Raw genomic sequence first — 27189 nt, 5'->3', positions numbered from 1 at the left:
ATTTTTCAATTTATCTGCGCATGTAGATAACATCACCACTGCTTAAACGGTGAAGGAAAACATCGTGAGGAAACCAGCATGTCCAAGAATTAAAAGTTCGACGGCATCTGCCAACCCGCACTTGGCCAGCGTGGTGGATTATGGCCTGAACTCTCATAGGAGGCCTGTGTCCCAGTAGTGGGAACATATATGGGCTGATGATGATGATGATGATGATGATACTAACGCCATAGACTTCTTTCGTGCACTCTACGACTAATGTGAGCTGTCCAACTGTCAGCTGCCAAATTATTTGAACGATATATTCATATAGGTATCTGTCAACATTGAAAATTTAAAAATCATTTATCACCGCTAAATTCTTATAAATATAGTGTAGAGCTATACATTACAGATATAAAAAGTTAAAAGAAACTTATTAGCTGTGCACTTGAAATTTGTTTGTACTTTAATATAGGTAAATAGTTATTTTACACACAACGAATACTGTAAAAGTAAATTTGCAGAAAAACAACAATTTTATTCATATTTATTATTCTTATGATAGGAAGAAGTATCACATAGGTATAACATAATTTCGACATGCCACATAGTCACTGCCATGGTGAGCATGATCATGATCATGGGAATCCTGCAGAGTTGGGATTTCAATATAATCTATATGCTAAAATTGATAAGGACAACTTGGAATGTTTGAATGAAACTGTTGATGGGTCTGGTAAAACGGTATTCAAACCATGGGAAAACCGACTTGATAGGACTGAGGTAAGTGTGATGTATAGAGTAATTAAAGTTGTGATAAAACTGTAAATGCAGTTTTGCAAGTTGCAAGCAATTGTTATTGCAATCATTTTAAAATTGTACAACTAAACAGTACGTAAAACTGGCAGAATTGCTATTACTCTCATTGTAATTGTATAGTTAAAAAAATAATTAAATAACCGAAATATACAACAACACTTTCTTTTCTGTTTTAGTTTGTAGAAAGTGATGCTGATGAAGAACTATTGTTTAACATTCCTTTCACAGGAAATGTTAAATTAAAGGGTATAATTATTTCTTCAGAAGATACAAATGCACATCCTTCAAAATTAAGATTGTAAGTTTGAAACAATTATATAATTTACATTTATGAATGTTCATTTTATCTGAATAATTAATATACCTACTTGTATTTTAGTAGTAAGTGATATCTAGTTATCCTCTCAAAAAAATGTTCATGCCTTACTATTATAATATTTTTGTTACTATAGAATTATATATTGTAGGTATAAAAATAAGCCAAACATGACTTTTGATGATGTAACTATGGAACCAGACCAGGTATTTGAATTACAAAAAGATAGTGAAGGGATTCTAGAGTATGCTCCAAAGTAAGTTATATTTATCAAATGGTACTGCATTTACAAAATTAATATTTATTTAAATGAAAGTGTGCATGTGGTGAATGGATGTTTGAATGGCAAAGTTTGGCATGTTGTGGGCAGTGTACACATAGAGTTTTAATAATTTATCAAATTGGAATAAAATGCTTTGATGGTGTTATTAGTCATCATCATCATCATCATCATCAGCCCATATATGTTCACACTGCTGGGACACAGGCCTCCTATGAGAGTTCAGGCCATAATCCACCACACTGGCCAAGTGTGTCGAACTTTTGGTTCTTGGACATGCTGGTTTCCTCAATGTTTTCCTTCACCATTTTAAGGTTTTATTAGTATTTTTACATAATCAGCATATAGAGAAACTTCAAGTTTTTTTGAACAGAAATAGGAATATATATGATTTTGAGAATGTTATTTCGAAACTTATAGTATTAAATACAAATTAGCATAGAACTGATCCTATTTTTAGTGGATTCACATAGAAAAAAAATTATAGTTCCTCTAATGGAGTTAAAGTTTAGTTTAAGGATAATATTGATTTAGTTAATTGAAATAGGTTTGATTGAATAGCATATATCTTTGTATTTTTAAACAGATTTTAATTTCTATACTAATAATATAAAGAGGTAACTAAAAGACGCGGGTTCGAATCCCGCCTGGTGATCAATTTTTTTCTATTCTTTTAAAATTCATCATTTATAAAGCATTTCAATGCTATTTAAACTAAAAATTAAATTTAACAAAGGCCGCATTCCATTGATACAATATTATAATCATTGAAATAATGTTTCATATTGGTTGTGATGGTTCTTAATCATCTAGGCTCATAAAACCGAAAGAGTTGAACAATCTCTGAATCTACTGAACCGATTTTAAATATCTCATTTTTATATAGGCTATATTTTTTTATTTTTATCCTGAATTAGGCTAAGCAATCAATTTAATTTTAAATTTCAGGATTGTTATATTTTCATCAGTGTCACATTTGACAATGCACTTTCCTAGTAATTTTGGAGCAGATAATACAAAAATTTTCTACATAGGACTAAAAGGGGAATGGACACCAGGTCATAAGCATGGAGTTACTATTTGTACTTATGAAGCGAGACCGAACCTAGATGATCATAAATTGAAACATTTGGACTCAGTAAGTAGGCACATTGAGTAGTGCTATTTCTAAAATAGCTAAGCTATTGTTTGCAATATTTAAGATTAAAATATTTAATAAATTAATATTTTGTAGCAAGTCTTTATTTTTATTTTGACCCAAAGAATAAGACATGGTATGAGAATTATCAATTATTGGTATTATATAATAGTAAATGAATCCCTTTATTTAACCTCAGAAAATATAGAATAACTATATTAGATAATGAGCCTATGTATATTATGTTGTATTTACATTTGGCGTTTTTATGTACCTAGTATCTACGTGCCTTCATGCTTGGACCGATTTTCATATGTTTTGGCATATGGATAAATTATTTCTAACTTAAAAACATTATCATAAACAAAAATTTGATACAATGAAATAGTGAACTTTGTGTTCGTTAATAGGTAAAGCTATGAATGAAAATAATATATGCGTAGATCCTCTATATGTATATATAAAAATAACCACTCTGTGGTAGAAACCTTACTTAGCTCTAAGTTTGATAGCGGATCTCCCGTGCCCCTTTCGTCCGCGTGGTTATGAACAGATACTATGAAGATAAATTTTTAAGTCAAACTTATTAGTCACTCTTGCAGTTTTGTTTAGAAAGTCGGCATTAATGATTAGAGTGGTAAGAGTTAAATTTTCATATGGAAACTAGAAAATTCAAGCTAGGTTTAGTTTTACAGCAAAGTATGGCTAATGTGCATTAGTCTTATGTAGTCAATTAATAGTCACTCGTTTCGGGGGTTTTCCCAATAGATCCCGTTCAGGATTCCGGGTTGAAAACTCCCTTATCTCATGCCATCACATTTCACCCCAATCGGTTACGTAGATGTGAAGAAAAACAGAGTTACTTTGACATTTACCTAGGCGTCTGTAACGCCTTTAATCCCCCCCTTTTGCAAAATCCGTTTGTAGCAAACTTCAATAACTCTTAAATATTTTTCTGTAAAATTTTAAGTAAATAAGAACTTTTATAACATTTGTACCCGCCCTTAATTACCCCTATTACAAAATTACTAGCAAAACTACTCCCCTATCTATATACCAAAATTTTAGTTTGTAGCACAAAAAATTAAGGGGCCTTGCATTAAAACGTGCGGAAGCCCTCAATCCTGCCTATTGCAAAATCCGTTCTTAGAGGACGTCTACTAACTGCAATGTATCTAGTAACTGCCTGCCAAAATTGAGCGGGCGAGTTTATAACACAGATTTTTTTTTTTTTTTATGTTACACTAGGCAATGGAGCTGGTGGGACGCCTGATGGTAAGCGCTACCACCGCTCATGAACATTTGTAGAGGCATAAGGTCCTTTGCAGACCTTACGCCTCTACAAATGCATTGCCGACTTTTTGGGAAGGGATTGAGTAAGGATTGGCGATAGGAATAAAGGAAAGGACTGGGAAGGGTAAGGAAAAGGATATGGGCCTCCGGCTCCTCCACTCACCGAACGAAACACAGCAGAATGCTATTTCACGCCGGTCTTCTGTGGGGGTGTGGTACTTCCCCGGTGCGAGCTGGCCCAATTCGTGCCGAAGCGTGCTCGACTACCACATACAAAGATTACTTTTGTATTTACGAAATTTGTAACCATTCGCTTTTATCTAACGGTCGATGAATGAAAAAAAAGAATAAGAGTATAATTTTAAAAACAGATTTTTGTCGGTTCGATTATCAACGTGAAAACGCTTTAACAATTCGGACAAATTAATGTATTATTTTATTGGTACAAGTAGGCAAATTTAATAAATAGGGAATCGGATAAAGATAAACACAAAACAATAGTTTTGATAAATATTTATTAAACTAGCAATAAGTTTTGACTTGTTTATTAAATACATTTTATGAACAAAGGCTGATATTAGGAAATATTTACAATTGTAAGTATTATTTAGATGTATATTTTATAGATATTAATAAATCTTTTAAGTAATAACATATATTGTAACTTTTAATAACATTGGTATTACTTAAATGCAAATTACAATTAATAAAGTTCTTATAAATTAAAGTAGCCAAGCCAGAATATAACTAAAAAGTAAGAACTGAGAACTTTCTCAACAATGTGTACCTATATATAACCTACCTACTACAATTTTATTAGTGGCAGTGATAATATAATCGTTATTATACGTCCTCTTTCACTTGAATGTCTCAAGCTCTATGGCAACAGAAAAGATCTATTCATAGAATATAACTATTTTTATTATACAGTGTAACTAAACTGCAAGTTATTCTTGCTTTTCGAAATCACCACGACAGATATTCACTATTTAATGTCGACGTCTACCACGGATGTTTCTTCTGAAGCTGGCTGGATTTCTCAATGGGTATCGTGTCCTTCGCACTACAGCATTGGGTACAGCTTCCACGCTGCTAGTTGGGTGCGCAAAGCCTGCTGCTACCCCTGGTCTTCGCCTCATACATACAGAACATCTGAAAAAACGATATTTTAGTCGAAGACTTCCTCGCTACATATCTATAGCAGGTACTATAGAAAGTTATACCGTCTTACTTTATTTTCTTTTATATATTATTATTGCAATAATTAGGTGAGAACTGAAGCAGTCAGATGCGTAAATTTTTATGTTATAAAAAGTAGTTAAGTAATAATAAAACTAACACAACCACCCAGCTTAATGCGTGGTACGTACTTTTATCTCTCCACAAGAACCATTCTTATGTAAACACACTAACATTAAAAAAATAACCGAATTAGTAGAGCCGTTCTTGAGTTATAATATTAGTAACACATACGGCGATTCATTTTTATTTATATATATTATCTATTTCTGACTAAGTGTACCTACTTATATATTTTAATAATTTAGCTAAAATCAAATGAATTTTATTGATATGTAGGAAGCTGCTTTGTACATACTTATATGAATAAAATTCACAGTATAAAATATTTTTACTAGATGTGAGTCGTTTACCTAAATGTATGAAAACTAGAAATGAAAGGCTCTCACCTGCTAACTTTAGATACTTGATCGAACTTAAGAGTTTGTTGCTCAGGACGTAAGAACATTCTGTTGTCATCTATAGTTGATAGCCAATACGAAACAGCAGTAGCGAAATAATTACACCTTCCGAGGCCATTGCATTCTATGAATGGTCGCGTTCTAAATTCACGGAGACACGATCCGGGGGATATTAAGCTTTGTCCCGCTGCATCTGGTCCTGCTGTATGCTGTTCAATACAAAAATTATAACAACGTTACGTCGTAAGTATAATATCCGTTTCAATATGTAAGATTTTTTATCGTTACTTCGGTGGTGCTTTTCATAACAAAAAGTATTTTACATGATACATTATCATCATTGTTTCTATCAATTTTACGTATCTAGTAGATAACATATTTGCTAAATAAAATAATTTTATTACTAGAAGCGCTTGATAATTGTTCTTTTACTTGTTACATATAGGATGGAATTTGGTAATGCGACCTAAAGGGGAAAATTATCTTTAAACCGTAGATAGAAAATTTTATTTTTTTGAAAAGGACGAAAACTATTTTAAAATTAAAAAAAAAAACGTTTCCCTAATAGGAATTAAGCCGACTAAGTTGTGTTAAAATTACACTTTGTACCTTAACGAACTTGATAAATCAAATTAATCTAGTGAAATCTTAAAATATTTTACAAAAAAATGGTATATAGCCTTATACATACAGTTATGTCTCATCTAATAAAGGAGTCTGCATTCTGCTAACTGATTTCATGGGTGTTACAATTGACCGTAACGATCGATGCAATAAAAGAAAATGGTGTTAAATTATTTTAACCGATTCCCGGGTGTGTTCAGTGAATTTTCGGATATATCTTTAATTTCAAAATAAGGAAATGTTTATTTAAACTAAAATTTTCTGTCTACAGTATTAAAGTACTAATCCTTCAGGTAGTATAACAAAATTCTACTCTGTATATTATTGTAGCCCTGACAACCAAAGAGAAATTATAGATATATACACATTTATTTATCGATAGATGATTAATAGGAATCAATAAATAAATAATCTTACCATCAAAAAGCTATATCCAACCCATAGCTCTTCCCACTCGTCTGGACAACTAGGTGGTGTGTTGCTTTGACTATGTAAAGCGATCGTTCTCGTAGAGGATTCACAAACTTGACATCTACAAAAAAAAAGTAATTAGTAGCAATTTTTTTTTGTAGAGAGATTAATAATCATCTAACATTTTTCATATTTCATTGAATTAGTTGGCTTTTCCTCGACTCCCTTCAATTTCCATCATCAGATTCTGACTTGATGAAAACGGCTCCACTTCCGGAGTATACTCTTTTTCGAACTAAATAATCAATTCTGAAATCGTTTCACAATTGGCGAATATGTGGTCTAACATACACAAAAACTACATACCTACAGATGAACATAGAACCTTCTTTTTCGTTTTGGAAGTCGGTTAAAAATACATAATGTGGTATTATTATATGTTTTTAGTCAGCTCAAATCGTACCTAGAAATATATGATCCCACGTCTCGGGCCATGATTGGTGTCATAGCCATCGGCATTGGTTCTGGTGTTGATAACCAAAAACTGTAGTCTTCCCTTTGAGCAAAATCACAAACATTATTAATATTACAGAACATAAACGGCATCGTAGAGAATTTACGGAGACAGCTGCCGGGAGCACCTGAAAACACATTGAATATGATATATTATGATTTATTGCGCTTTACAGCGTTGTTTTAAATAATATTGTTAAAATATTAAATACACATACCTAAATCTTGCCCATGAGCTTTGGCGTTAGCTACGATGTGAAGTAAAGAAAATCCATCCCATAGGGGTGAAGTACCCGGCGGGCACTGCGGTATCATTCTAGACTGTGAATGTACTGTAAAATAATATCCGCGAGATCTCGGTATTGGGGGTGGTGGAGCAGGTTGACCTTGAGGTCCAGGTGAACCACGTGCTCCTTGTAATCCAGACATTCCCTTTATACCAATTACACCTTGTTCACCCTGTGGGCCTGGATATCCAACAACACCAGCACTACCAATTTCTCCCGTTTCTCCCTTTAATCCTGGTAATCCATTTATTCCAAAATCACCTGGCATTCCTGGATTTCCAGGGCGACCATCAAATCCCACTGGACCAATGTCACCCTGTGGCCCAGGTTCTACATCTGAGGGAAGGACAGTATCACCTCTATCACCCTTCTTGCCTTTCAGTCCAGGATATCCTGGTAGTCCTGGCTCACCTTCATCACCCCATTCTCCCTTAATACCCTTTTCACCCTGTCGCCCAGGGATACCATTGCGCCCAAATTCTCCTGTGTCTCCACGTTCACCTTTTATTCCATAAAATCCTGGTAAACCAATTTGACCAGTTTCACCTTTAGGACTGATTGCAAATCCAGGTTCTCCTACGTCTCCTTTTATGCCAGTGTAACCAGGTAAACCTTCTATTCCACGTGGTCCAGGGATACCAGTATTACCGCGTTGTCCTGGCCATCCATCCATTCCTGTCATTCCCTTTGGTCCTTGGAAACTTAGTCCAGGTTGACCAGGTAAACCTGTGGGGCCGTCAATTCCATATTCTCCAGGTGCACCTTTTTGTCCCATGTTTCCTGGCCATCCAGGTAACCCATCTATGCCTGCTTTGCCTTTTTGCCCCCTTTCAGCATTAAATCCATCCAAACCAGGTAATCCAGGTGGACCCATATCACCCCTGTAACCTTTTAGGCCTGGCAAACCATCTTCTCCAAGTTCACCTTGAAGACCTACTTCCCCACGTTCACCTTTTAGACCTTTAAGACCGAAATATCCAGGTTCACCTACTAGCCCTCGTATACCAGCTTCACCCTCAAAACCCATATCTCCTATATCGCCCTTTGTTGCAGGAGAGTACGAAGAGGGGCCGATATCTCCTTGTTCTCCTTTTATACCAGGTTCTCCAATAATTCCTACAGGGCCAGGAAAACCAATGTCACCTGGTGTCCCGGGGAAGCCCATTCTTCCAGGCTCACCGTCCATTCCTCTTTCTCCTTTAATACCAGTTTTACCAAGAAGTCCTCTGGGCCCCAATATTCCTTTAGGACCGTTAGATCCATATCTTCCGGGAATACCTGGAAAGCCTGGGTATCCCTTATCTCCGGTTTCCCCTACAATTCCTTCAACGCCATTATCACCAATTTCTCCTTTTCTGCCTTTGAGTCCGGGTAATCCAAATATACCTTGATCACCTCTCTGTCCTTTTACCCCATCGTAGCCTCTTATATCCAAGCCTCTTTTACCTTGTTCACCTTTTTCACCACTTAAACCTGGTAAACCTGGTCTACCGGGTATACCATCAAGGCCGCGATCTCCTAAATCACCTTTCGCTGCAGCAACAGCGTCATCTCCTCTCATGCCTTTTAAACCAACAAAGCCAATGTCCCCAATTTCTCCTTTGGTACCAGACCATCCGTCTACACCAACTAGTCCAGGCATGCCAACATTACCCATCATTCCTTTAGAACCTGGGGAACCCGGTAATCCGATTCTTCCTGGAGTACCAACAGCACCTGGACTTCCAGACTCTCCTCGGTCTCCTAATTCGCCAGGACTTCCCGGTCTGCCCATCAATCCTGGAAAACCTGGAAAACCTATTTGACCGCGTTCACCAGTTGTTCCTCTTGAACCGATAGGTCCAGTTTCACCTTTCACGCCTTTTTCACCATCATCTCCTTTCAGACCAGGATATCCTGGGAGACCGGGAAGTCCAATGGGTCCAATACCACCTATTAAGCCTGGTTGACCTGGCATACCCTGAGCTCCTTGCCTTTCTATTCCTGGAAAACCTTTACGGCCCTGTAAGTTAAAAAAACCACCATGCATTATATTATAACTCAATGAAAAGAATAATTAGAACGCAGAAATTGTATAACTGTGAATAATATCAAAGTTATAAGAATATGACACATTTGCGAAAATAACATTGGTATTTAATGTAATTTCTTTTCTCAATACTCTACTCTCCATTATCGATATATGAGAGTTAAAAAAACAACAAAGCGGTTTTACAGTCCCCGTTAATGATTAATGATGAATAAGGCTTTTTTCTGGCGATTAAAACTTTCCATCCTATTGGTATAAATGTAAAAGGGAATAATCTACGACAATTTTTGTGCCAATTAATACAATTTTAATAATAACATATATCTATGTATTAATACGAGTTATTTTTGTTCGAAACGGTTTTGATGATCAAATTATTTGTGCTAAACAAATAAGTAAAAAAAAATATAACCGGTTCTGCAGGTACCTATTTAATCATATTAAATCGCTGGATCTTGAAACAGGGACAAATATGAACCTACCGTTTAATTTGAATACATACTTAAGTTTATTTCATAGGATGCTTTTTACATACAGTAGAAATACCTTAATAAATCTTTATCATAGAACTATAAAATTGATGTGAATATTTTTCGTGGTTGTAAAATAAATTTTAGCTTACTGGGGGTCCCATGGGTCCCGGTGATCCTTCATCGCCTGGCACTCCCGTTTGTCCTTTAGGCCCCATCGGGCCAGCTCCTCCTGGAGTACCAGGATAGCCTTGTTCACCCATATCTCCAGTGTCACCGGGGTACCCGTTGAATCCTCTTTCACCATAAATTGTTGCTAAACCAACATCTCCTCTTGAACCCTTTTTGCCACTTGGAGCAGGATACCCAGTAGGGCCTCGTGCTCCTTGACTTCCAGGTTCTCCATAAGGACCAATATCACCCTTTTCACCAGGAAATCCCCTAGTTCCAATTGGTCCCTCGACTGTTATACCGACATCACCTTCGTCTCCCCTTTGTCCTGGTATTCCATCATAGCCCATTTCACCTAATTCACCTTTTCGTCCTTTTAAACCTGCAATCATTTATTTAATGATGATATATGATATATATGATAGTATTTTTTAATAATTGAATTGTTTGAATTCAAGACCTTTTTTAACATTAAGGAAATTAAGGAAAAATTGACACATAATTGTATTGCTCAAAGTTGGTTCGTATTAGAAATTACATATACGAATATTAAATCTACACTAACAATATTATAAAGAGGAAACTTTTGTAAATTTGTAATATTTTACGCAAATAAAAAAAAGAGCGTTTTAAATCGATCAAACAGATCAATGTAAAAAAACTCTTTCACAATTAGGAAGCTGCAACATCAATGAGTGGCATAGGCTATATATGTACCACGGGCAAAGCCAGGTGGAGCAGAATTGAATATTTTTCGAACTTTCATATTTTACGTAGTATCTAATGACAATGTTACCTATAGGTCCGACAGGACCAATGTCTCCTTTAGAGCCCTTGGAGTTTATTTCGGACCCAATAGCTTCACCGCTTTCTCCTTTTAAGCCGTCATCTCCAGGTTCACCCATTGCACCTCTAAAATTCAAATTAATAATATAATACAAAATATAATACAAGAAATATTAGCACATTTCGTGGATCCTGATATTTTCCAAGCATTTATTATTTATTATTTATTTAAACCACATTTATTCAATTGGGTTTACGTGCTGAATTTATAAAGTTCGGCGTTCTGCGGGTTCGAGACCTGAAATCTGTGCTGAAATTGATCTATAAATTTTATCTGCGTTTGCGGATATTATCACCACTGCTCGAAATGATGAAGGAAAACATCGTGAAGAAATCGGAATGTCCAAGAATAATGAGTTTGCCATATTCCAACCGCACTTGTCTAGTGTGGTGGATTATGCTAAACTCATAAGAGGCTTATGTCATGTGTGGGAACATATGGGCTATTGATGATGGTGATCATGATGTATAAAATATTTAACGAAACGTTTTGACAGCTCTACTTTGACAACATCGATGCGGTGCAACAAATCGTTGTATTGAGTTTATAATTTAACATCATAAGTTACTGTTTTACACTTTGTGTTGTGTTTTAGCTTGTTTATAGAAAAAAAGTCTCTTAAATTATTATTAATCGGATTAATTATAATTTATTGTCTGTTTCGCATGAAAATGTCATTTGAAATCTAGAATTCTCAATAAAAAGGTACATTATTCGAAATAATCTAAAAAATATTTGTCATAATTAGAAAATATTGCCGACATAGCGACAGAGAGAGCTGGACCATATTATGTCGAACTATTTACGTTATTACTATAATAACCTACATTTAAGGTTTTAAAAATTAACAGAATTGCCCAATAAAAATTTTGCGCATCAAGTCTAATAACGTTGAATTAATTTTTATTCAAGATTCTTTTAATTGGTACGTATACTTACCTATTCATTATTAAAGAATTACTAATATTAGTTATGTAACAATAACAGAGGAAATTTTGTTTGTTACAATTGAACTCAAATACTGGATCTATTTTAAAAATTATTTCAGTAGAAAAAAGCTTCATTGTTCCTGAGTGATATTAGGTTATATTATTAATATTAATTTTTACATATAGTATTTAACCCGGGCAGAGCTGGCAAGCAATTGAAGGGAAAAGAGCATGCTATCTCTGATAACCATACATAAGGATACATAGCCCAAATGGATGGCAAAATCTATCTGTTGATAGGAGTAAAGTAAAGTCCAAGATTATGAATATCTGTTAAATCAATATTCTTAGTTCATATGTGTAGAAGAAAGACGTCATGTTAATTCAATAAAAATTTATTAGCTCGCGTTACAATACTGTCGGCAACCCGCAGTGGTGATGGCCGGCACCGGCGCGGCTAGCGGTGGGCAATTGCCACGCGCAAGTATATCGAGTGACAGAAGCCTGGTTTAGTTAGCATATTGCTTCTTTTTGCTTACTTTATACCGCGGTCTCCTTTTTGTCCAGTGAGGAATGCATATGGAATATCGGCTCGCATTCCTGGCCATCCTGGTGCTCCATCTCGTCCTCGTGTTCCGTTTCTTCCAGGTAAACCAGGAAAGCCATCATCACCCGTACGGCCTTTGAGCCCTGCCATACCATAATCGCCAGGCAAACCCGGCCATCCGGCATCACCAGATAGACCCGGTTCTCCAATAAAACCTAAACAAAAGCATTTTTATTCTGTTCAAATTTATCCGGCTATTTTATATTAGTTTTAAAATAACATAAGTCTTCAATATATTTATTTTAACCTTGGTCTCCCTTCGTTCCGGTTTCCGCAATAGTCAAAGCGTAAGCTGGATGTTGTAAGCGACCTTTACGTCCCTTTTGTCCAGGAGGTCCGGCCATTCCTGGTGGGCCTTTATTTCCTTTAGGTCCTTTTGGACCTGGCATTCCTGAAATTCCAGCGTAACCCTTTTGGCCGCGAGGACCTGGCAAGCCCTCAAATCCCATAAATCCTTTTTGGCCCGGAAAGCCGTCATCACCTCTTGGTCCCTTTGGTCCTGGGAGACCTTGAAAATAAAAATAAATTGTAAAATCATAATTTCCCACTATGTAGATAATATAATTAATTTTATTAGGACATTTATATTTAAACTACTTTACTGAGAAAGATTTAAGTTGCAAGTGTTTATAATAACAGAAATTAATATTCATACAATATAAAAATACGCATTACTTATGATTATTAATGATTATAATATTGTCAACGCATACCTGATCTACAGATTGGACAGTCATCTCCACGCTCTCCTTTAGGTCCATGATAGCCTGGCCGTCCAGGTTGACCACCTTCACCTGCAGTACCAGGTCTACCGGGTGGTCCTGTCTCACCCGGTGGACCTACGCCATGTACACCCTGACCTGGATAACCTGGAGGACCCTGGTACCCTGCATCTCCTCTGTCACCGCGTAAGCCTGGAACACCATCCGTTCCCGGTGTTCCCTCTTCACCATCAGGACCTACTACTGTAGCCCCTTTGAAACCCTTCGGACCCATTTTTCCTGGAAGACCCGGATATCCAGGGGGTCCGTAATTACCAGGTAAACCTTTGAAACCGTCATTTCCTGGTTCGCCTTTAGGAGATATGCCTATCACACCAGGACGTCCAGGAAACCCCTTAGTTCCAGGAAACCCAGGAGAACCCATAATTCCGGGCAACCCTTTAGAACCATCAAAGCCTGGATTGCCCTGCGGTCCCGGCGGACCAATTGGACCTTGGGGACCCATTGAGCCTGGTCTTAATGGTTCACTTAATCTTTCATCATATATTCCTGGCTCTCCCATAAATCCTTGTTCACCAGGCATTCCTGGCCTTCCATCTTCTCCAAGTCCACCGGGTAATCCGTCTTCACCATCTAAACCTGCATAGCCTGGAGCACCTTTGTCTCCTTTTAAACCTGGCGGACCTTCTTGGCCTCGATGTCCCGGTTTTCCTCTGGGGCCGTTATCACCTTGATCACCCTTAAAACCTTGTGGCCCATGTGTACCATATGGTCCCTATGAAGTAATCGCATAAGACACATTGTAAATAGATAAATAGTACGAAGTAAATCAAATATTTTAAACATAAGTCCATATTTGTCTACTTACCGGTGCTCCTGTTGTACCAAGCTCCCCTTTGATACCTTTTACCCCCTGTATCCCTCGTAAGCCCCTGTCGCCTCGATTGCCTTTTGCTAAAACTGTTACGTTTTGCTGAAGTTCGTCAATAATATATATAGTCTGCGCTGGTCTTCCTGGCTCTCCTATTTCTCCCTGGTCTCCTTTCTCACCAGGTGGTCCAACTACATCCTCACCAGGATCTCCTCTATATCCTGGAGGACCTGGAAAACCTGCAGGCCCCTTGAAAATAATGAAGAAAAATTTATGTTTTAATTCACTTAGTTCTAAGTTTTATAACACTGCAAAATTTTATTTCAAAATGCATCTTCAATTCTTTTTTTCCTGATTGGGGTGAAATGTTTTTTTAAATTAGGTATAATTAAACAAGAACTAAGGCTTGGTTTAGAAGGTACATAAATAAATTTCTTGGTACATGTATAAATTAATCCTAGTTTTTATTTAGTATGGGACATAATTTGAAGCTGAGTAATTTGGTTATACTGATATATAATTCGCGATAACTCCAAAGACAAATTATGATATTGATGTTATTTTAAATATTAAAGGACAAATTTTCAATATAACAATATAATACCATTAAATCATATACATACATCCACTCCTGTAAATATTTTTTTAGGGTAGCTAATATCTTAAAATTTTTAATACATAGATATTTATTTTCATACTTCGAAATATTCGTTTTGTAATTGGAAAAAGTTTAACCTACTCGATAAAAACAGGTAACAGTGCATTTTGATGAGTGAACACGTTTACTAAATAAGTTGAAACAAATACAATTTTTAACTAAACATACCTGATCGCCAGTTTCTCCTGGTAATCCTCCATCGCCTATCCAACCCATTGGACCAGGTGATCCAGGGACGCCGCGGCGACCGAATTCCCCTTGGTCACCCTTTGCACCACGTGAGTTAACGCCACCCTCACCGGCCAAACCTTGTGATCCTTTTTCACCGTAAGGACCAGGTAACCCCCTGTCTCCAGGGATTCCTTGAGGACCAGGCTGTCCTATTTCACCATCAATTCCACTACAACCGTCTAACCCAGCCAAACCCCTGACTCCTGACAAGCCTGATGGACCCTAGAAAGTTAAACTATCGTGAATAATAATTAATGAAACACCTACACTACTGAAAAATTGTTTATTAAACAATTTTAATACTTAAAAAATTGCTATGTTAATATGGAACTTTTAATATCTAGTATCTAAATATTGTGTTTAGAAAAACAGGAACATAATTATTATGAAAATGAAAATTAAGATGATATTATCAAACTCATAATTTTGATGTATACGTACCACATAGAAATAGGTACTGTAGTTTATTAAGGCTTAAATAAATAAATAAAATATATTACATTATAAAGAATTTAAATGGATTATGCATTTTGAAAGTTCTCGCGTTATTGTAAATCCTCTAGCGTTTAGATACAAGCATAATAATGAAATTTCAATCGGTAGATATATTAATAATTTGATACCTGCGGACCAGTGTCACCCCGGGGTCCATACGGTCCATCCACACCCTGAAAATAAATTAGGTATTAATGAAGCTTATGATAAACCTATAGATATCCAACGTCATTCAAAACTGGGTGATATTATATACGCACCCTCTCGCCTTTGTCTCCCATGTCACCTCGTTCACCCCATTCTCCTGGCTCTCCAGTTATGCCCATGCGACCTTCAGGACCATCATCTCCATAATCGCCTTGTATTCCCATTATTCCTGGAGGTCCAATGTCTCCTCGATCTCCTTTTAGGCCAGCACAGTTGCATCTTGTTTGATTGCAGACCACCTATAAATTCATATATTCATAAAAATATGTCTATCTTCAAAAAGTATCTATCAGAGATGCATACAAACTTTTTTATATAAAAATGTATAGGCTTTTCGATGTATTTACAGATCCTTATAAAAATTATTAACGAAACTTATCTCTAAGCTTCCAAGCATTGTTATTAAAAGCATTAACATTTTTAATTAAGAACTTTTACATTTCATGTTGTCGGTGAATTCATAAATAACGATTAATCGGGAATATTACTGTAAGTAAAACAACGAACGTGCCTTATCGTCGGGACCTCTGACATACATATTGCCAGAGCAAGTGTAAGACCGTTGCACTTCCTACCATTTAATAGAGCATATAAATTACTTTGATTATTTTTAATATAATTTTATATTTATAAGTTATTATTACAAAAGAAAGCTTTACGAGAAAAGTTATACTTAGTCCATTTTTTTCCACATTATTAAAAACACTGGAATTCTTTATGCATTACAATTACAAAATAAAATTAGTATGTACTTGTTTGGAAACACTTTTAAGTATAACACCGGTACTTAATGGTAATGTATGTTTTACTGAAATAATTTAGTTTTTAATTGATATTGAAAACTAAATTTTTAATATCAATTTTTTTTGTACCGACTGATGTCGATTTCGAAACTGATGTACAAAAAAATAACTGTTAATTATAGTAGAGTCGGTACAAGAAGAAAACAAGATTTATTAAACTCTATTTAGAGTTGAGTAGACGGTTTTACATTGATCTAGGAGCTAGGTGTAATCATAACAATCCAGACTCCTAGCTAAACCGAAGACAACTAATTAGGTCACGATGTTATGATGTCATGATGCCTCTTAATTGGGTTTTTATTATTCCAAGTTCAAATTATTGTTGTTTTATATGATACGATGAAAATGAAATTAGGTAGTAGCAATCATATATGCAACAATCACATGGATAATATACCTTAATGGAAAATATCTTAAAACTAAGATTGGAACTTTCAGTATACATGCTGTACTTTGGAATTTCTATTGTTTTGCGCCACATTATCATAAGTGATTATGAACCGGTCTTGTGAACAGTTTCGTAGAAGAAAAGCTTCACAAATAAACATGCGGGTAGGTATATCAGTTTAGCGACTTGAAATTGATTTTATCGATTAACATAACGTATAAATTGATTTTAATTTTTATTATTTACAGAAAAATTGTATTTCTTTCAATTCGATTTCGAATTTCGTTCCTGTACCGTGATTTTAGTAATTCTTGAGAATGAACTGTGGATGCCTCATTTTCAAATCCATATTTGTAAATAAGTCATCGTGAATATACTGTATTGTGATTCTTGTTTTCTTACCTGACTGCGACAGAGGGAGGGGTATGTTTTTCGAGTGTATGTATGTATATTTCTTGCGCTTGGCGCTTGCGCTAAGGGCTTGCGTGTCTTACAAGCAAGGTTTGGTGATTCGAACTTTTAATGATGAGTCAAAATGTTACCTTAGTCCTATGACTATTGTAAGTATTATTAAGATATTTCAAATGGTAACAATTTAACAGTAACAGGTAACACTTAACATCTATTTTTAAGTCTTCTATTCGGGTACTTGCACGGTCTTATAATTTTGAATATTTTTTTTTATTATTATGAGATCACGCCTAATATTACTGCAGTCTAAAAACACGGTAATACCAATCTATGTATTACCGTACTATAGAAGGTCGGCTCAACGCTATTTTTTATTTTCAATTTTGTCGGCAAGAAATCATTTAATTGACTTGCTGTGATCTGACCCATGAATACACAGTGCATGAAAGATTAGAATATATGAAATTTTTATTTTCTATTTTTTGATCCGTTATCCCTGAGACGGCTGTCCGTCTGTCTGTCTATGTGTCCTGTGTATATATATAATTCGAGTTAATGTTAACATAATTATGTGTGCTGGTTGCATAAATATCAAACAAAAAGACTTTTTTTCTGTAATAGCTTTGGTCATCTTGTTTCTTATTTCTAGGAACAAGTCTCATTCATAATACTTGACTGTTAATTGACGGACCATTTCAATCAAAGCAAAGCACTATATCACCGAAACGTATTCTCTTGACGTTATCTTAAATTAGTTTATTGTTTTGCGTCTGCTCGTTTGTGACCTATTTCTTGGCTATAAAGCACAAAATATAATACAATCTATGTTCAAAACTTTATTAATTTAAATACTGAAACATTTCAATGCATACATACAAGTAAATAATATTAAATATCTAATTTACGTGGCGTTTTATGCATTGATTTTTATAGCGATAAATTCTGGCAAACATTTTTAATCATATTCATAAATTTGCCATAAAACTACATAATATACGTATAATAAGCGTGAAGCTTAATTTTCAGCGCACGAACTTGCAAACAGCGAGGTCCCAGCACCGTACTTCCTGCCGCGTAGGCGATATGGACCGCTCGCGGTGCGTCCGGTTGACATGCGTGTCCTCGGCCACGCGAATGCGTAGCAAATATTTTTATGATATATTTACGTTTCACATATTATTTAAATTTTTACACCGGCTATGTATGTCAAAACAATGAATTATAATTCTTCACACATTAATAAGTGAAATTGGCTATGATTCAATAAGTCGGTGTATAATATATATATAATCAAATATACGTACATCTATAAATATATTTATGGTTATAATTAGTACCTAGTTACATAATGTACTAAATGGATCTGCATTTATACGTTTTTTCATTATGCAACGTAAATATAGTATAATATGGTACTTCGATTTCATCAACATAGACCCGATCTACCCGAAGCCATCTGATTCCGAGAATGCGCAGGCCGCGAGATCCGAAAGACGTACTCAGCAGTATTTGTTGCATTACGTGTAGCACAAACTAGACAAATTAATAAACCGCTTATTTTCATTCAATATTATAACATTCCAATAATTTCATTCACTGAGAGTAATTTTACAAATACGACAGTTTTATCCTCTAAGTATTAGACTTTCTCTAAGTATTAGAACTAAGAAGTCTACTAAGATGACAAAAGGTAATTGTATCAACATATTACAGTAATTACGTACAGTACAGTAATAAAGTACTATTACACAAACATTACTCCATCTGGAAAAGTAATAACAATTAAAAACTCTGGTGCTCCCATTAGGAAAGACTGAAGGTAAGATCATTAGTTTGCCGAATTTTTACAAGTATTATGTCATGATCTGATGATGATGACATGTGGTAGGTATTATAGCAACAGCGATTATAGAACGAATGATTCATTACTTGCAATTCATGGAACAGGCTGGATAAACAATCATTGCAGTGTCCAGGCGATAACGGCCATTCGCACATCCCGCAGTTTCCGTCCCGCACCCCTCCCGGCTACCACGTGCCATTTTGTTTTATGTAATTCAGCAATTTATAAGCAAACTAAGAAAAATTAATTTATGATTGACTAGTTAAACGTTTATTTGAGATTACAAGTCGAAATTACAAAGCACAAAAAAGCAGTCTACCCAAATCTCAGATTGTGTATACTTATTTACCTAGGACGTTTTTTAACACTGATTGTCTAGTTGTAATATTAATCGAAGGGTATACGTAACTAACTATGGATGGATATTTTTTACTAATCGTTCTAAAACTATTTAACGAAATTTTATTAAACTGAGTAGTTTAATTGTTGACATTCGTCAGTGTTTGCTCTAGTAAGGATATATAAAAATCAATCAACATATACAAAAATTTGGATATCGCCAAGAAAAAGACGTTAAGATACAGGAAAACAAATTAATATTCATTTTCATTGCTTATTTACACACATATTTTAAAATACTCAATATCCGCGGCTTTTTCTAGAGATAATGAGTAGATACTAGTGATGACTTTTGCACTTTATTATAATCAACCATGTTTTATTATTAGTTTCTTTGTCATATCTCGGTTTTATTATTATCCATTATTATAACTATGTCAAAAAATCGAGAGCAAACGGGATTTACGATCAGTTTGCTGGAATCTAGTGACCCCGGTAACTCGTAAACGTGTTCCCGATTTACATTGCTTGTAGTTGCAGTATGACTAAATCACAATGTAAAAACAGATTTTACCTACTAGTAACACTATTTTTATGTTTCGATGCTAATCAGCTAGTTCTACACCAATAGGTAATATTTGAAGCATGCTACAATACGTCCATATTTCACTTTTGTTTTGTAAAATGAAACTGTAATATATTCTGATAACAAATGTACTTACCTACCACCAAGTTTCAAAATAATATAAATTGAGTTAAATATTATTCGTACTCTAAACAGTCTCATCTCTCATTAATAAGTAGCTATGTAATGGATACAATGACCTATGTGTGCGCATAAAAATTTTAATTAATTATTTATATAGGTAGCATTATTAATAAAAATTTATTTAAATTAATGATTTCCTTCTCGTTTGTTACTCAAATGATTGCTGCGATACTTTTCTTCAAGTGATAAGTATTACTTGGATATTGAACGACGCAAACGGTTGCTCTGAAACCCTCTACTGATTGATGTAATGACGTGTTTAATTGCATAAATGAGTTGTGTAGTAATTTTTTCGTAGGTATGGACCGTTTATTCAGTCAGTGACTTGTAAATCTAAAAATAGTTGAAGAATATAGCAGTCTAATCAACTGGCTTTTGTTGCCGCGCTGAAACTATTGACCTATTTCATATTACTGGAAGTAAGCAATAACTTTCAGTGCAATGCTCGAGGTAATAAAATCAACTTGCGAGTTACTAAAAGCTTGTGTCGCTATTGCAGTTTTAGCTCGTAGCACAGTTATTATTCTGTATTATTTATTATCTTATATATAAAATTCTCGTGTCACAATGTTAGTCTCTATACTCCTCCGAAACGGCTTGACCGATTCCTCTGAAATTTGGTAAGCATATTGGGTAGGTCTGAGAATCGGCTAACATCTATTTTTCATACCACTAAACGATAAGAGTAAGGCAGAACAGCGTTTGCCGGTTGCAGCTAGTGTAAAATAAAATACAACATGCATATTTGTTAACATTCATCCTATAAATACTATATAACACTTTATTTAGTATTTCTTTTTTTATTCCGATGACATTTTTCTGTTACTAATCGAGATCATTGTCAGATTAGTTTTAACAAACCTTTATATTACACTTTTAGAGCACGATAATTTACCTAATACTAAGTGACATATTTTAAAAATCGAATAAAAGTTAGGAACGTAGGATACTTCCTCTAGGGTTCAATGTTCTAGTGTGATGTACGTCACGGCGATAAAACAACCGACTCGTGAATTGAGCCCGAGCATTGACAGGACGACTCACCCCGGAATAAAGTTACTGAACGCTTATAGCAGCGACAACTTCAAAACAACATATTTTTATATTTTATAACAAATCTAAAATACGACCTAAAGTTGTTGTAAGATGTATTAAGAAGCCGCGAGTTATCCTTGTGTTATCTAATGCATTTCACTTAATAAAATTTCACGAATAGGTGCCTAAATCAAACTTTCGTTCTAAAAGACACTTGCTTTATTATTTTTAAAACCTTCTAACATACATAAAACTCCATATTTTATTACATATTTTATTACATATTTATTACATCCATAACGTTTTTCATGGTGACGTGATCATAAATATAGTTTCGCATTACTCGTAATTTGTTTCTCATAAGCAATTTTATTTGTACCATTTACCAATAAAGCATATCACATAGTCAACTATCATCTAATCATCCATAAAAATTCATATCACTTATTTGATATCGCATCGTGGGAGTAGAAATAAAATTATTTCGGCAACAATTGCAAAAATTGTGTTATACTAAGCGACAAGTTGATAAAAGCTTCCTGTCGACTTGATAACAGATCCTGCCGCTTATGTCGCGACCTCGTTACGACAGCTTTGTCAATGGAAGCTGATTTTGACCTATTTTATATGCCTCTGATAGCCTACTCTAAATTATAATACTTACTAAATTTATTTCCTCGATAGAAGATCTGATTCACGGAACCCATTGTCATAGCGATAACACTAACGGTCATCATATCGTTAATAAAGTGTATTTCAGTTTTTAAAACCACTAACTCATATGTGATTTTTTAAAATAGTATTGTGTCACGAAAAGCTTTTTATTAGGGGTTGCTAGATTGTTAATAATGTGGCTAAAATTATTCCAAACCAAAATACTGTGTGCGTTATATTAATTTCAAGATAGGCTAGGCGATGGCATTGGGTATTTTTTTATTAAATATCACTTTCCGCGCATTAGCAATGCACGTAAGATGCATCATCATGTATTAGAAGAACCTATAGAGAGATAACCCAATATCCCATAGAGAATTAGAATCCCTTCTATTTTTCGTATGAAGATATGAAAAGTTGAAAAAAAAAGAGATTATCATTTCCCTTTTTGCTGAACTTGCGTTGATTGCTCGTCTCGAAATAATTTTGCGTTTAAGAATTTTACACATCTAAGGAAGGATGTCATTCGACATAAATTATCACGCACATGATATGTAAAATATATACACACAATTATATACGAACATTTTGTCCGCCAAATTATCAAAGGTTATAACCCTAAATGTCGAAAATTAGTTTAATTTAAATGATAAGATATATTTTTTAATGCAGAGTCTATTATCAGTGCTTGTAATAAGGTAGAGATATCAGAGACGCGGATTTAATTAAGTCCTAAAATCATAACAAAATGTTCATAGGAATCAACGTCCTGGGTTATATGTTGTATATTTCTTAAAATCATTTCAGTATAATAGTTAGGTAGTCGTAGTTATAAGAATATAGGTAATATTATATAAACACAAACGATACACGCTTCACGGAAAAAATAAAAAAAATCAAATAATTTCTTACGCGCCACTATTGGATCCACAGTTTCAAATTTTAAACGCTATTTAAGTACACGTACAGATTTCAAAATAATTCCTTGGTACTATTCTGAAAAACATGGTATTAATAATATCTATTGCATGTGGTTTATCATTGATGTTCATTCTTTCCTTTTATAAAAACATTTTAAATGAATACTTAACTGTTTTTTTAGGTCAGGAGGCTATAAGACGATAAAGAATTGTTGTTGCCAGTTGATATATACCGAATAAAAACGTTTGTGATAATAGAGCAAAGGTTACCGTAACACCAGATTGACAAACTAACGAGCACATAGAGGATCTATATCTATACCATGTTCTCATTTTTTGTGCGTTAAAATATTGCGCATGTATATTGTTTAACCAATACAAAAAAGTCGGAGATCATGGTCTAAAAATATAATTATCATTTATATTTCCTCGAATAAAAATGAATTACCTACTTTGTAGAGTACAGATTATAGATAATTGAATAAACTTCTTACATTAGGCAGGGACCTTTAAGCATTTTATTTAATCTATACAACACGTATATAGAAAAATACTAAAACAGGAACAACACTATTTCCGTATATAAAATTAAAAAAAAGGTAAACATTAATTAAATTTGAATGTTTATAGACCCCAATCAACATTTCTTTTCGGTTTTCCTGACGAACTGATATTTTAAAGAATTTTATATGGTAATACATAAATATTAGGTATTATAGTTATTTGATCAACTTATAGGCTATTTATTAGGAAGAATGAAATGTTTATTAGGGGGGTTATCCCTACATGTTACTAAGTGACAAAAAATCTATTCACGATTATGTTATTACATGTGGTGTCATTGGATAGGCCTTTAACAATAAAATGTTATAGTGTTTATAGGTTTTTTGTTAAAATAAATAGTTGACGAGACATACGTTAATCTAAAGTCGTAAAACATTTCACACTACCACTCCTTCATCAATCCACGAAATAGAAAACTTTCTAGATCACGAGAGTAAAGCTGGAGGCGGATAACTAGTCAAATATAACTTAACATTATCTAACTTAAGAACTGATTCAATGCAATTTTACGCACCCAATGTTCTAAATTAAAACTTTCTTTGACTGCATTAAGTTTACATATAATCATTGTGGAGTCATGTTTGTATACCAGCTTTAAAAGATCTTAAAATACAATTTATACAATTTGTATTTAAATATATATAACTTTTGCTTCTTGGACATGCCGGTTTTCACTCCATGTTTTCCTTCATCGATTCGAGCAGCGGTATGGATAATGTACAGATATACAAAAATTCTTACACGCTCATCTGAACCCGTAACTTCTCAAATCTCCGACTTTTGAGTGCACAGGTTTTGATAATTTATAAAATAGACAGAGATTCTATATTGAAAACGGAAATATGCTTTTGTAAGACTCAATTTTGTTACAAAAAGTTGCCAAATTGATGCTGTAGAATTTTTAAGAATTTGAAAAATTTGAAGTTCAATTTTTATGAAACTGTTTACTGTGTTTTAAAAATTAACACTCACACACATTTACCCACACATTCGTATACTCCACACTTTACTATTAATACCTAGTTTTAAAAGGTTTATTTAAACATTCCTGTAACTAGTTAAAATACTTAAGTTAAGGAGCGGGACCTCCGACACAGATTTTTAAACCTACTAGGAGGCTCCTACTACTCCATATTTTGTAAAATTGGAAATGAAATAATCGGTTTTTATTTTAAAAAATCATGAAGTAAAAGCAAACCACAATATGTGATTAAATGTAGGAATGATTTAATATGGTTGTTTGACAAATATAATACGACTCTATGGAAATTGTTTATTTGATTTGAAGTACATTTTGCTACAAGTTATAAATTATTTTTTCCTTGACAAGATAGGCAAATAATTGTGTTTTTATTCTTAAACTGTAAGCCGGGACAGGGGTGGGGGAGGCAGATAATTCTTAATAATTTCTCATGTCTTTCTTGTCGTTTTAAATGTGGGAGTCGAGCACGCTTCAAAACGAACTTGACCAACTGGTACCGGGGACGGTACCACACCACCTCAGAAGATTAGGGTGAAATAGTAGCTACTGCGCATCGTTCAAAAGCCGGAGGCTGGTACTGCCCGTTTGTTTTTTATCGCTTGTCCCGTGTTGATGATAAAACATATGTAATATATTGCTTATGTTATAGTAGCTTTCCCTGTCTCATATTATAAATAATTTTTAATCGGTTAAAAAATAGTTTTTGCGTTAAATCGCAACAAATAGACAATTAATTTATTTGTTTCCCTTTATATTATTCATGTAGATTTAAATAAATAAATGTAAATATTGCATTAAAAAGTAGCAATAAATGGTAATGTTGAATTTACACAATCGCGCGAATAACGAACACGCACGTAGAAACAATGCGCTCGCCGTTAGATTCGCGTATTCGTGTTAGAACCGGTTTTCTAGACGTAATCAAGGATTAAGGAAGACGAATATGGGAATAGTGGTTCGCATCTACACCCGTGTACAACTGTTTCGTCGAGTCATGAGACGAATAGCGAACACGAATGTGTAAATTCACCATAAGGGCTAATGCATGCTCCCGTTCGATCCTACCAGTCTTAGTGCGTAGAGAGTAAGAGAGTATAGCATTATAGAGTATTTTATTCACTTACAGTGGTAAACGTCATGAAACTTAACTTAACTTAACTTAACTTATCTAGCTTCAGAAACACTATGCTAATTTGTGAAATATATTAAGTATTAAGATCCTAAAATAGAAAATGATTTCAATCCTTAAACATATTTAGCCATTGACTCTATATTCTTATTTCTTTATGAAATTCTAGACGCTCGTCCTGGCTCCGCCCGAATATCAAAAACCCTGTTTTATTCGTAGGGAGCATTTAATCAGGACAAATGTACTCTATGGCCCAAGTCAGCTCGCAAAATCCGATCCGTAGTTTCAACGTGACGACGGACAAACATCCAAACAAACATAATCGAATATTTATATATTTTATGAATGGAGTAATATAACCAAAAGTAAGAGTTTGACATTTTGTTTGTTGCTAGGAAGCAATCCTACATCATCTCATCAATCCCAAATCATAACTACAATATTTTGTGAGTGATTAGTGATATTCATATTAGTTGACCCATGTAACTTTGTTTGCTCTTAAAAGGAAAATATTTTTACAAATCTTTTGATTATGCTCCGCTCCTGTTCGCCGATGCGTTATGTGCCTTTCTCAACAAATGGACTATCGAATACAATAATAAAATTTTCGCGATGAACGATACAAACAAACAAACTCTTCGTGTTATCATAACAGTACAGAAGTATAGCTTTAGGCTTATGAAGTTTTTTTTTAAGTCTAAAACGTTTTGGTGATATTTGTTACTTCATAAAAATAAGGAAGTGATATAATTATATTTATTTTAAGAAGTAGATAATGGTTAATAATTATACAAAATTGTTTTAGATCTAAACAAATATGTGTTTGAAAAAAATATAAATATAGGAATAGAATAGCAAAGGGCTTAACAATAGGTACGAGCCAAATAAACGAATTATAGACGATAATAAAAGTAATATTTAAATTAATAAAATTCCAAATTTGAATTGTTATTATCCCTTCCTATAGTTAAAGTTCAGGTGTGCTTATATTTGTATATCAATTAACCTGCAATTTAAATTATCTGGAAATATGACACAATAAAGGCATACCGAATCATTTAACATACCCCAACATTTATCCTGGGAGTAATTTAAAGTATAGGTAAAATGTTTATTATTACATATGGACCAATACTTAAAAAAAACTTGTAAACCAGAAAAAAGTGGTGGAGTTTCTCATTTAGTGAACATTAGGTATACAAAACTCGGCCCATTATGTTATGATTCTATTGTGATGATAAAGTTTCTCATAAGTTTTTCCCGACGTTCTTTATAGAACTTAAAATCAAAACCACACGTATAGAACTAAAAATCAACCACATTATGCTATAAACGCTAGACTGTAGTTTAAATAATATGTTTTGCAATTAAATGCATAGTGTTTTTTATTTGGGATCGTTTTAGACTGTATATAATAGCTGATATATTATATCGTCATTCATCAAAACATTTATTACAAACTTCAATTTGATTATGATTTGGATAATAATTTCTGCATTGACTTGTTATTGTGAACAGAATACTTAAGGGTACCATGTGTCATACATAAAATTAACGCCAAACGCGTTGATGTCGTTTTTACAGTGGATATCTAAGAAACTTTTGTACTTACAGCTGAAGCAGGAGTTGGAATCCATTGAAGTATTAGAAGGGTGGCGAAAACGATGTGGACCACGAGAAGGCGCGCACGCGCCGGGCCCGACATGGCTGCGCCGCACTACTGGACGCGCGCCCTGGCCGCGGGCCGGGCGT

At 34.3% G+C, this 27189-nt stretch overlaps 2 protein-coding genes across 2 annotated transcripts; one reads left to right on the top strand and one right to left on the bottom strand.

Annotated features, from left to right (window-relative positions):
- Positions 1-295: 295 nt before the first annotated feature.
- On the top strand, positions 296-2634 carry LOC119840515 (PITH domain-containing protein GA19395). Its single transcript, XM_038367161.1, has 5 exons — positions 296-457; positions 548-765; positions 978-1099; positions 1269-1373; positions 2346-2634. Exons 2-5 carry the CDS (start codon positions 583-585, stop codon positions 2554-2556), a joined length of 621 nt encoding a protein of 206 aa, XP_038223089.1. The 5' UTR covers positions 296-457; positions 548-582; the 3' UTR covers positions 2557-2634.
- A 1843-nt stretch (positions 2635-4477) lies between these two features.
- Positions 4478-27189, bottom strand: LOC119831026 (collagen alpha-1(IV) chain). Its single transcript, XM_038354631.1, has 15 exons — positions 27050-27189; positions 15654-15839; positions 15522-15566; positions 14836-15120; positions 14007-14258; positions 13130-13913; positions 12664-12924; positions 12349-12571; positions 10830-10945; positions 10015-10415; positions 7295-9365; positions 7027-7204; positions 6570-6684; positions 5517-5737; positions 4478-4980 (listed from the first exon to the last, which is right to left on the bottom strand). Exons 1-15 carry the CDS (start codon positions 27140-27142, stop codon positions 4818-4820), a joined length of 5394 nt encoding a protein of 1797 aa, XP_038210559.1. The 5' UTR covers positions 27143-27189; the 3' UTR covers positions 4478-4817.

Source organism: Zerene cesonia, chromosome 1 (genome assembly GCF_012273895.1).
Source record: "Zerene cesonia ecotype Mississippi chromosome 1, Zerene_cesonia_1.1, whole genome shotgun sequence".
Classification (NCBI taxonomy): domain Eukaryota; kingdom Metazoa; phylum Arthropoda; class Insecta; order Lepidoptera; family Pieridae; genus Zerene; species Zerene cesonia.
Note: the sequence above shows the minus strand (reverse complement) of the source record. Positions and strands in the feature narration are given on the sequence as shown.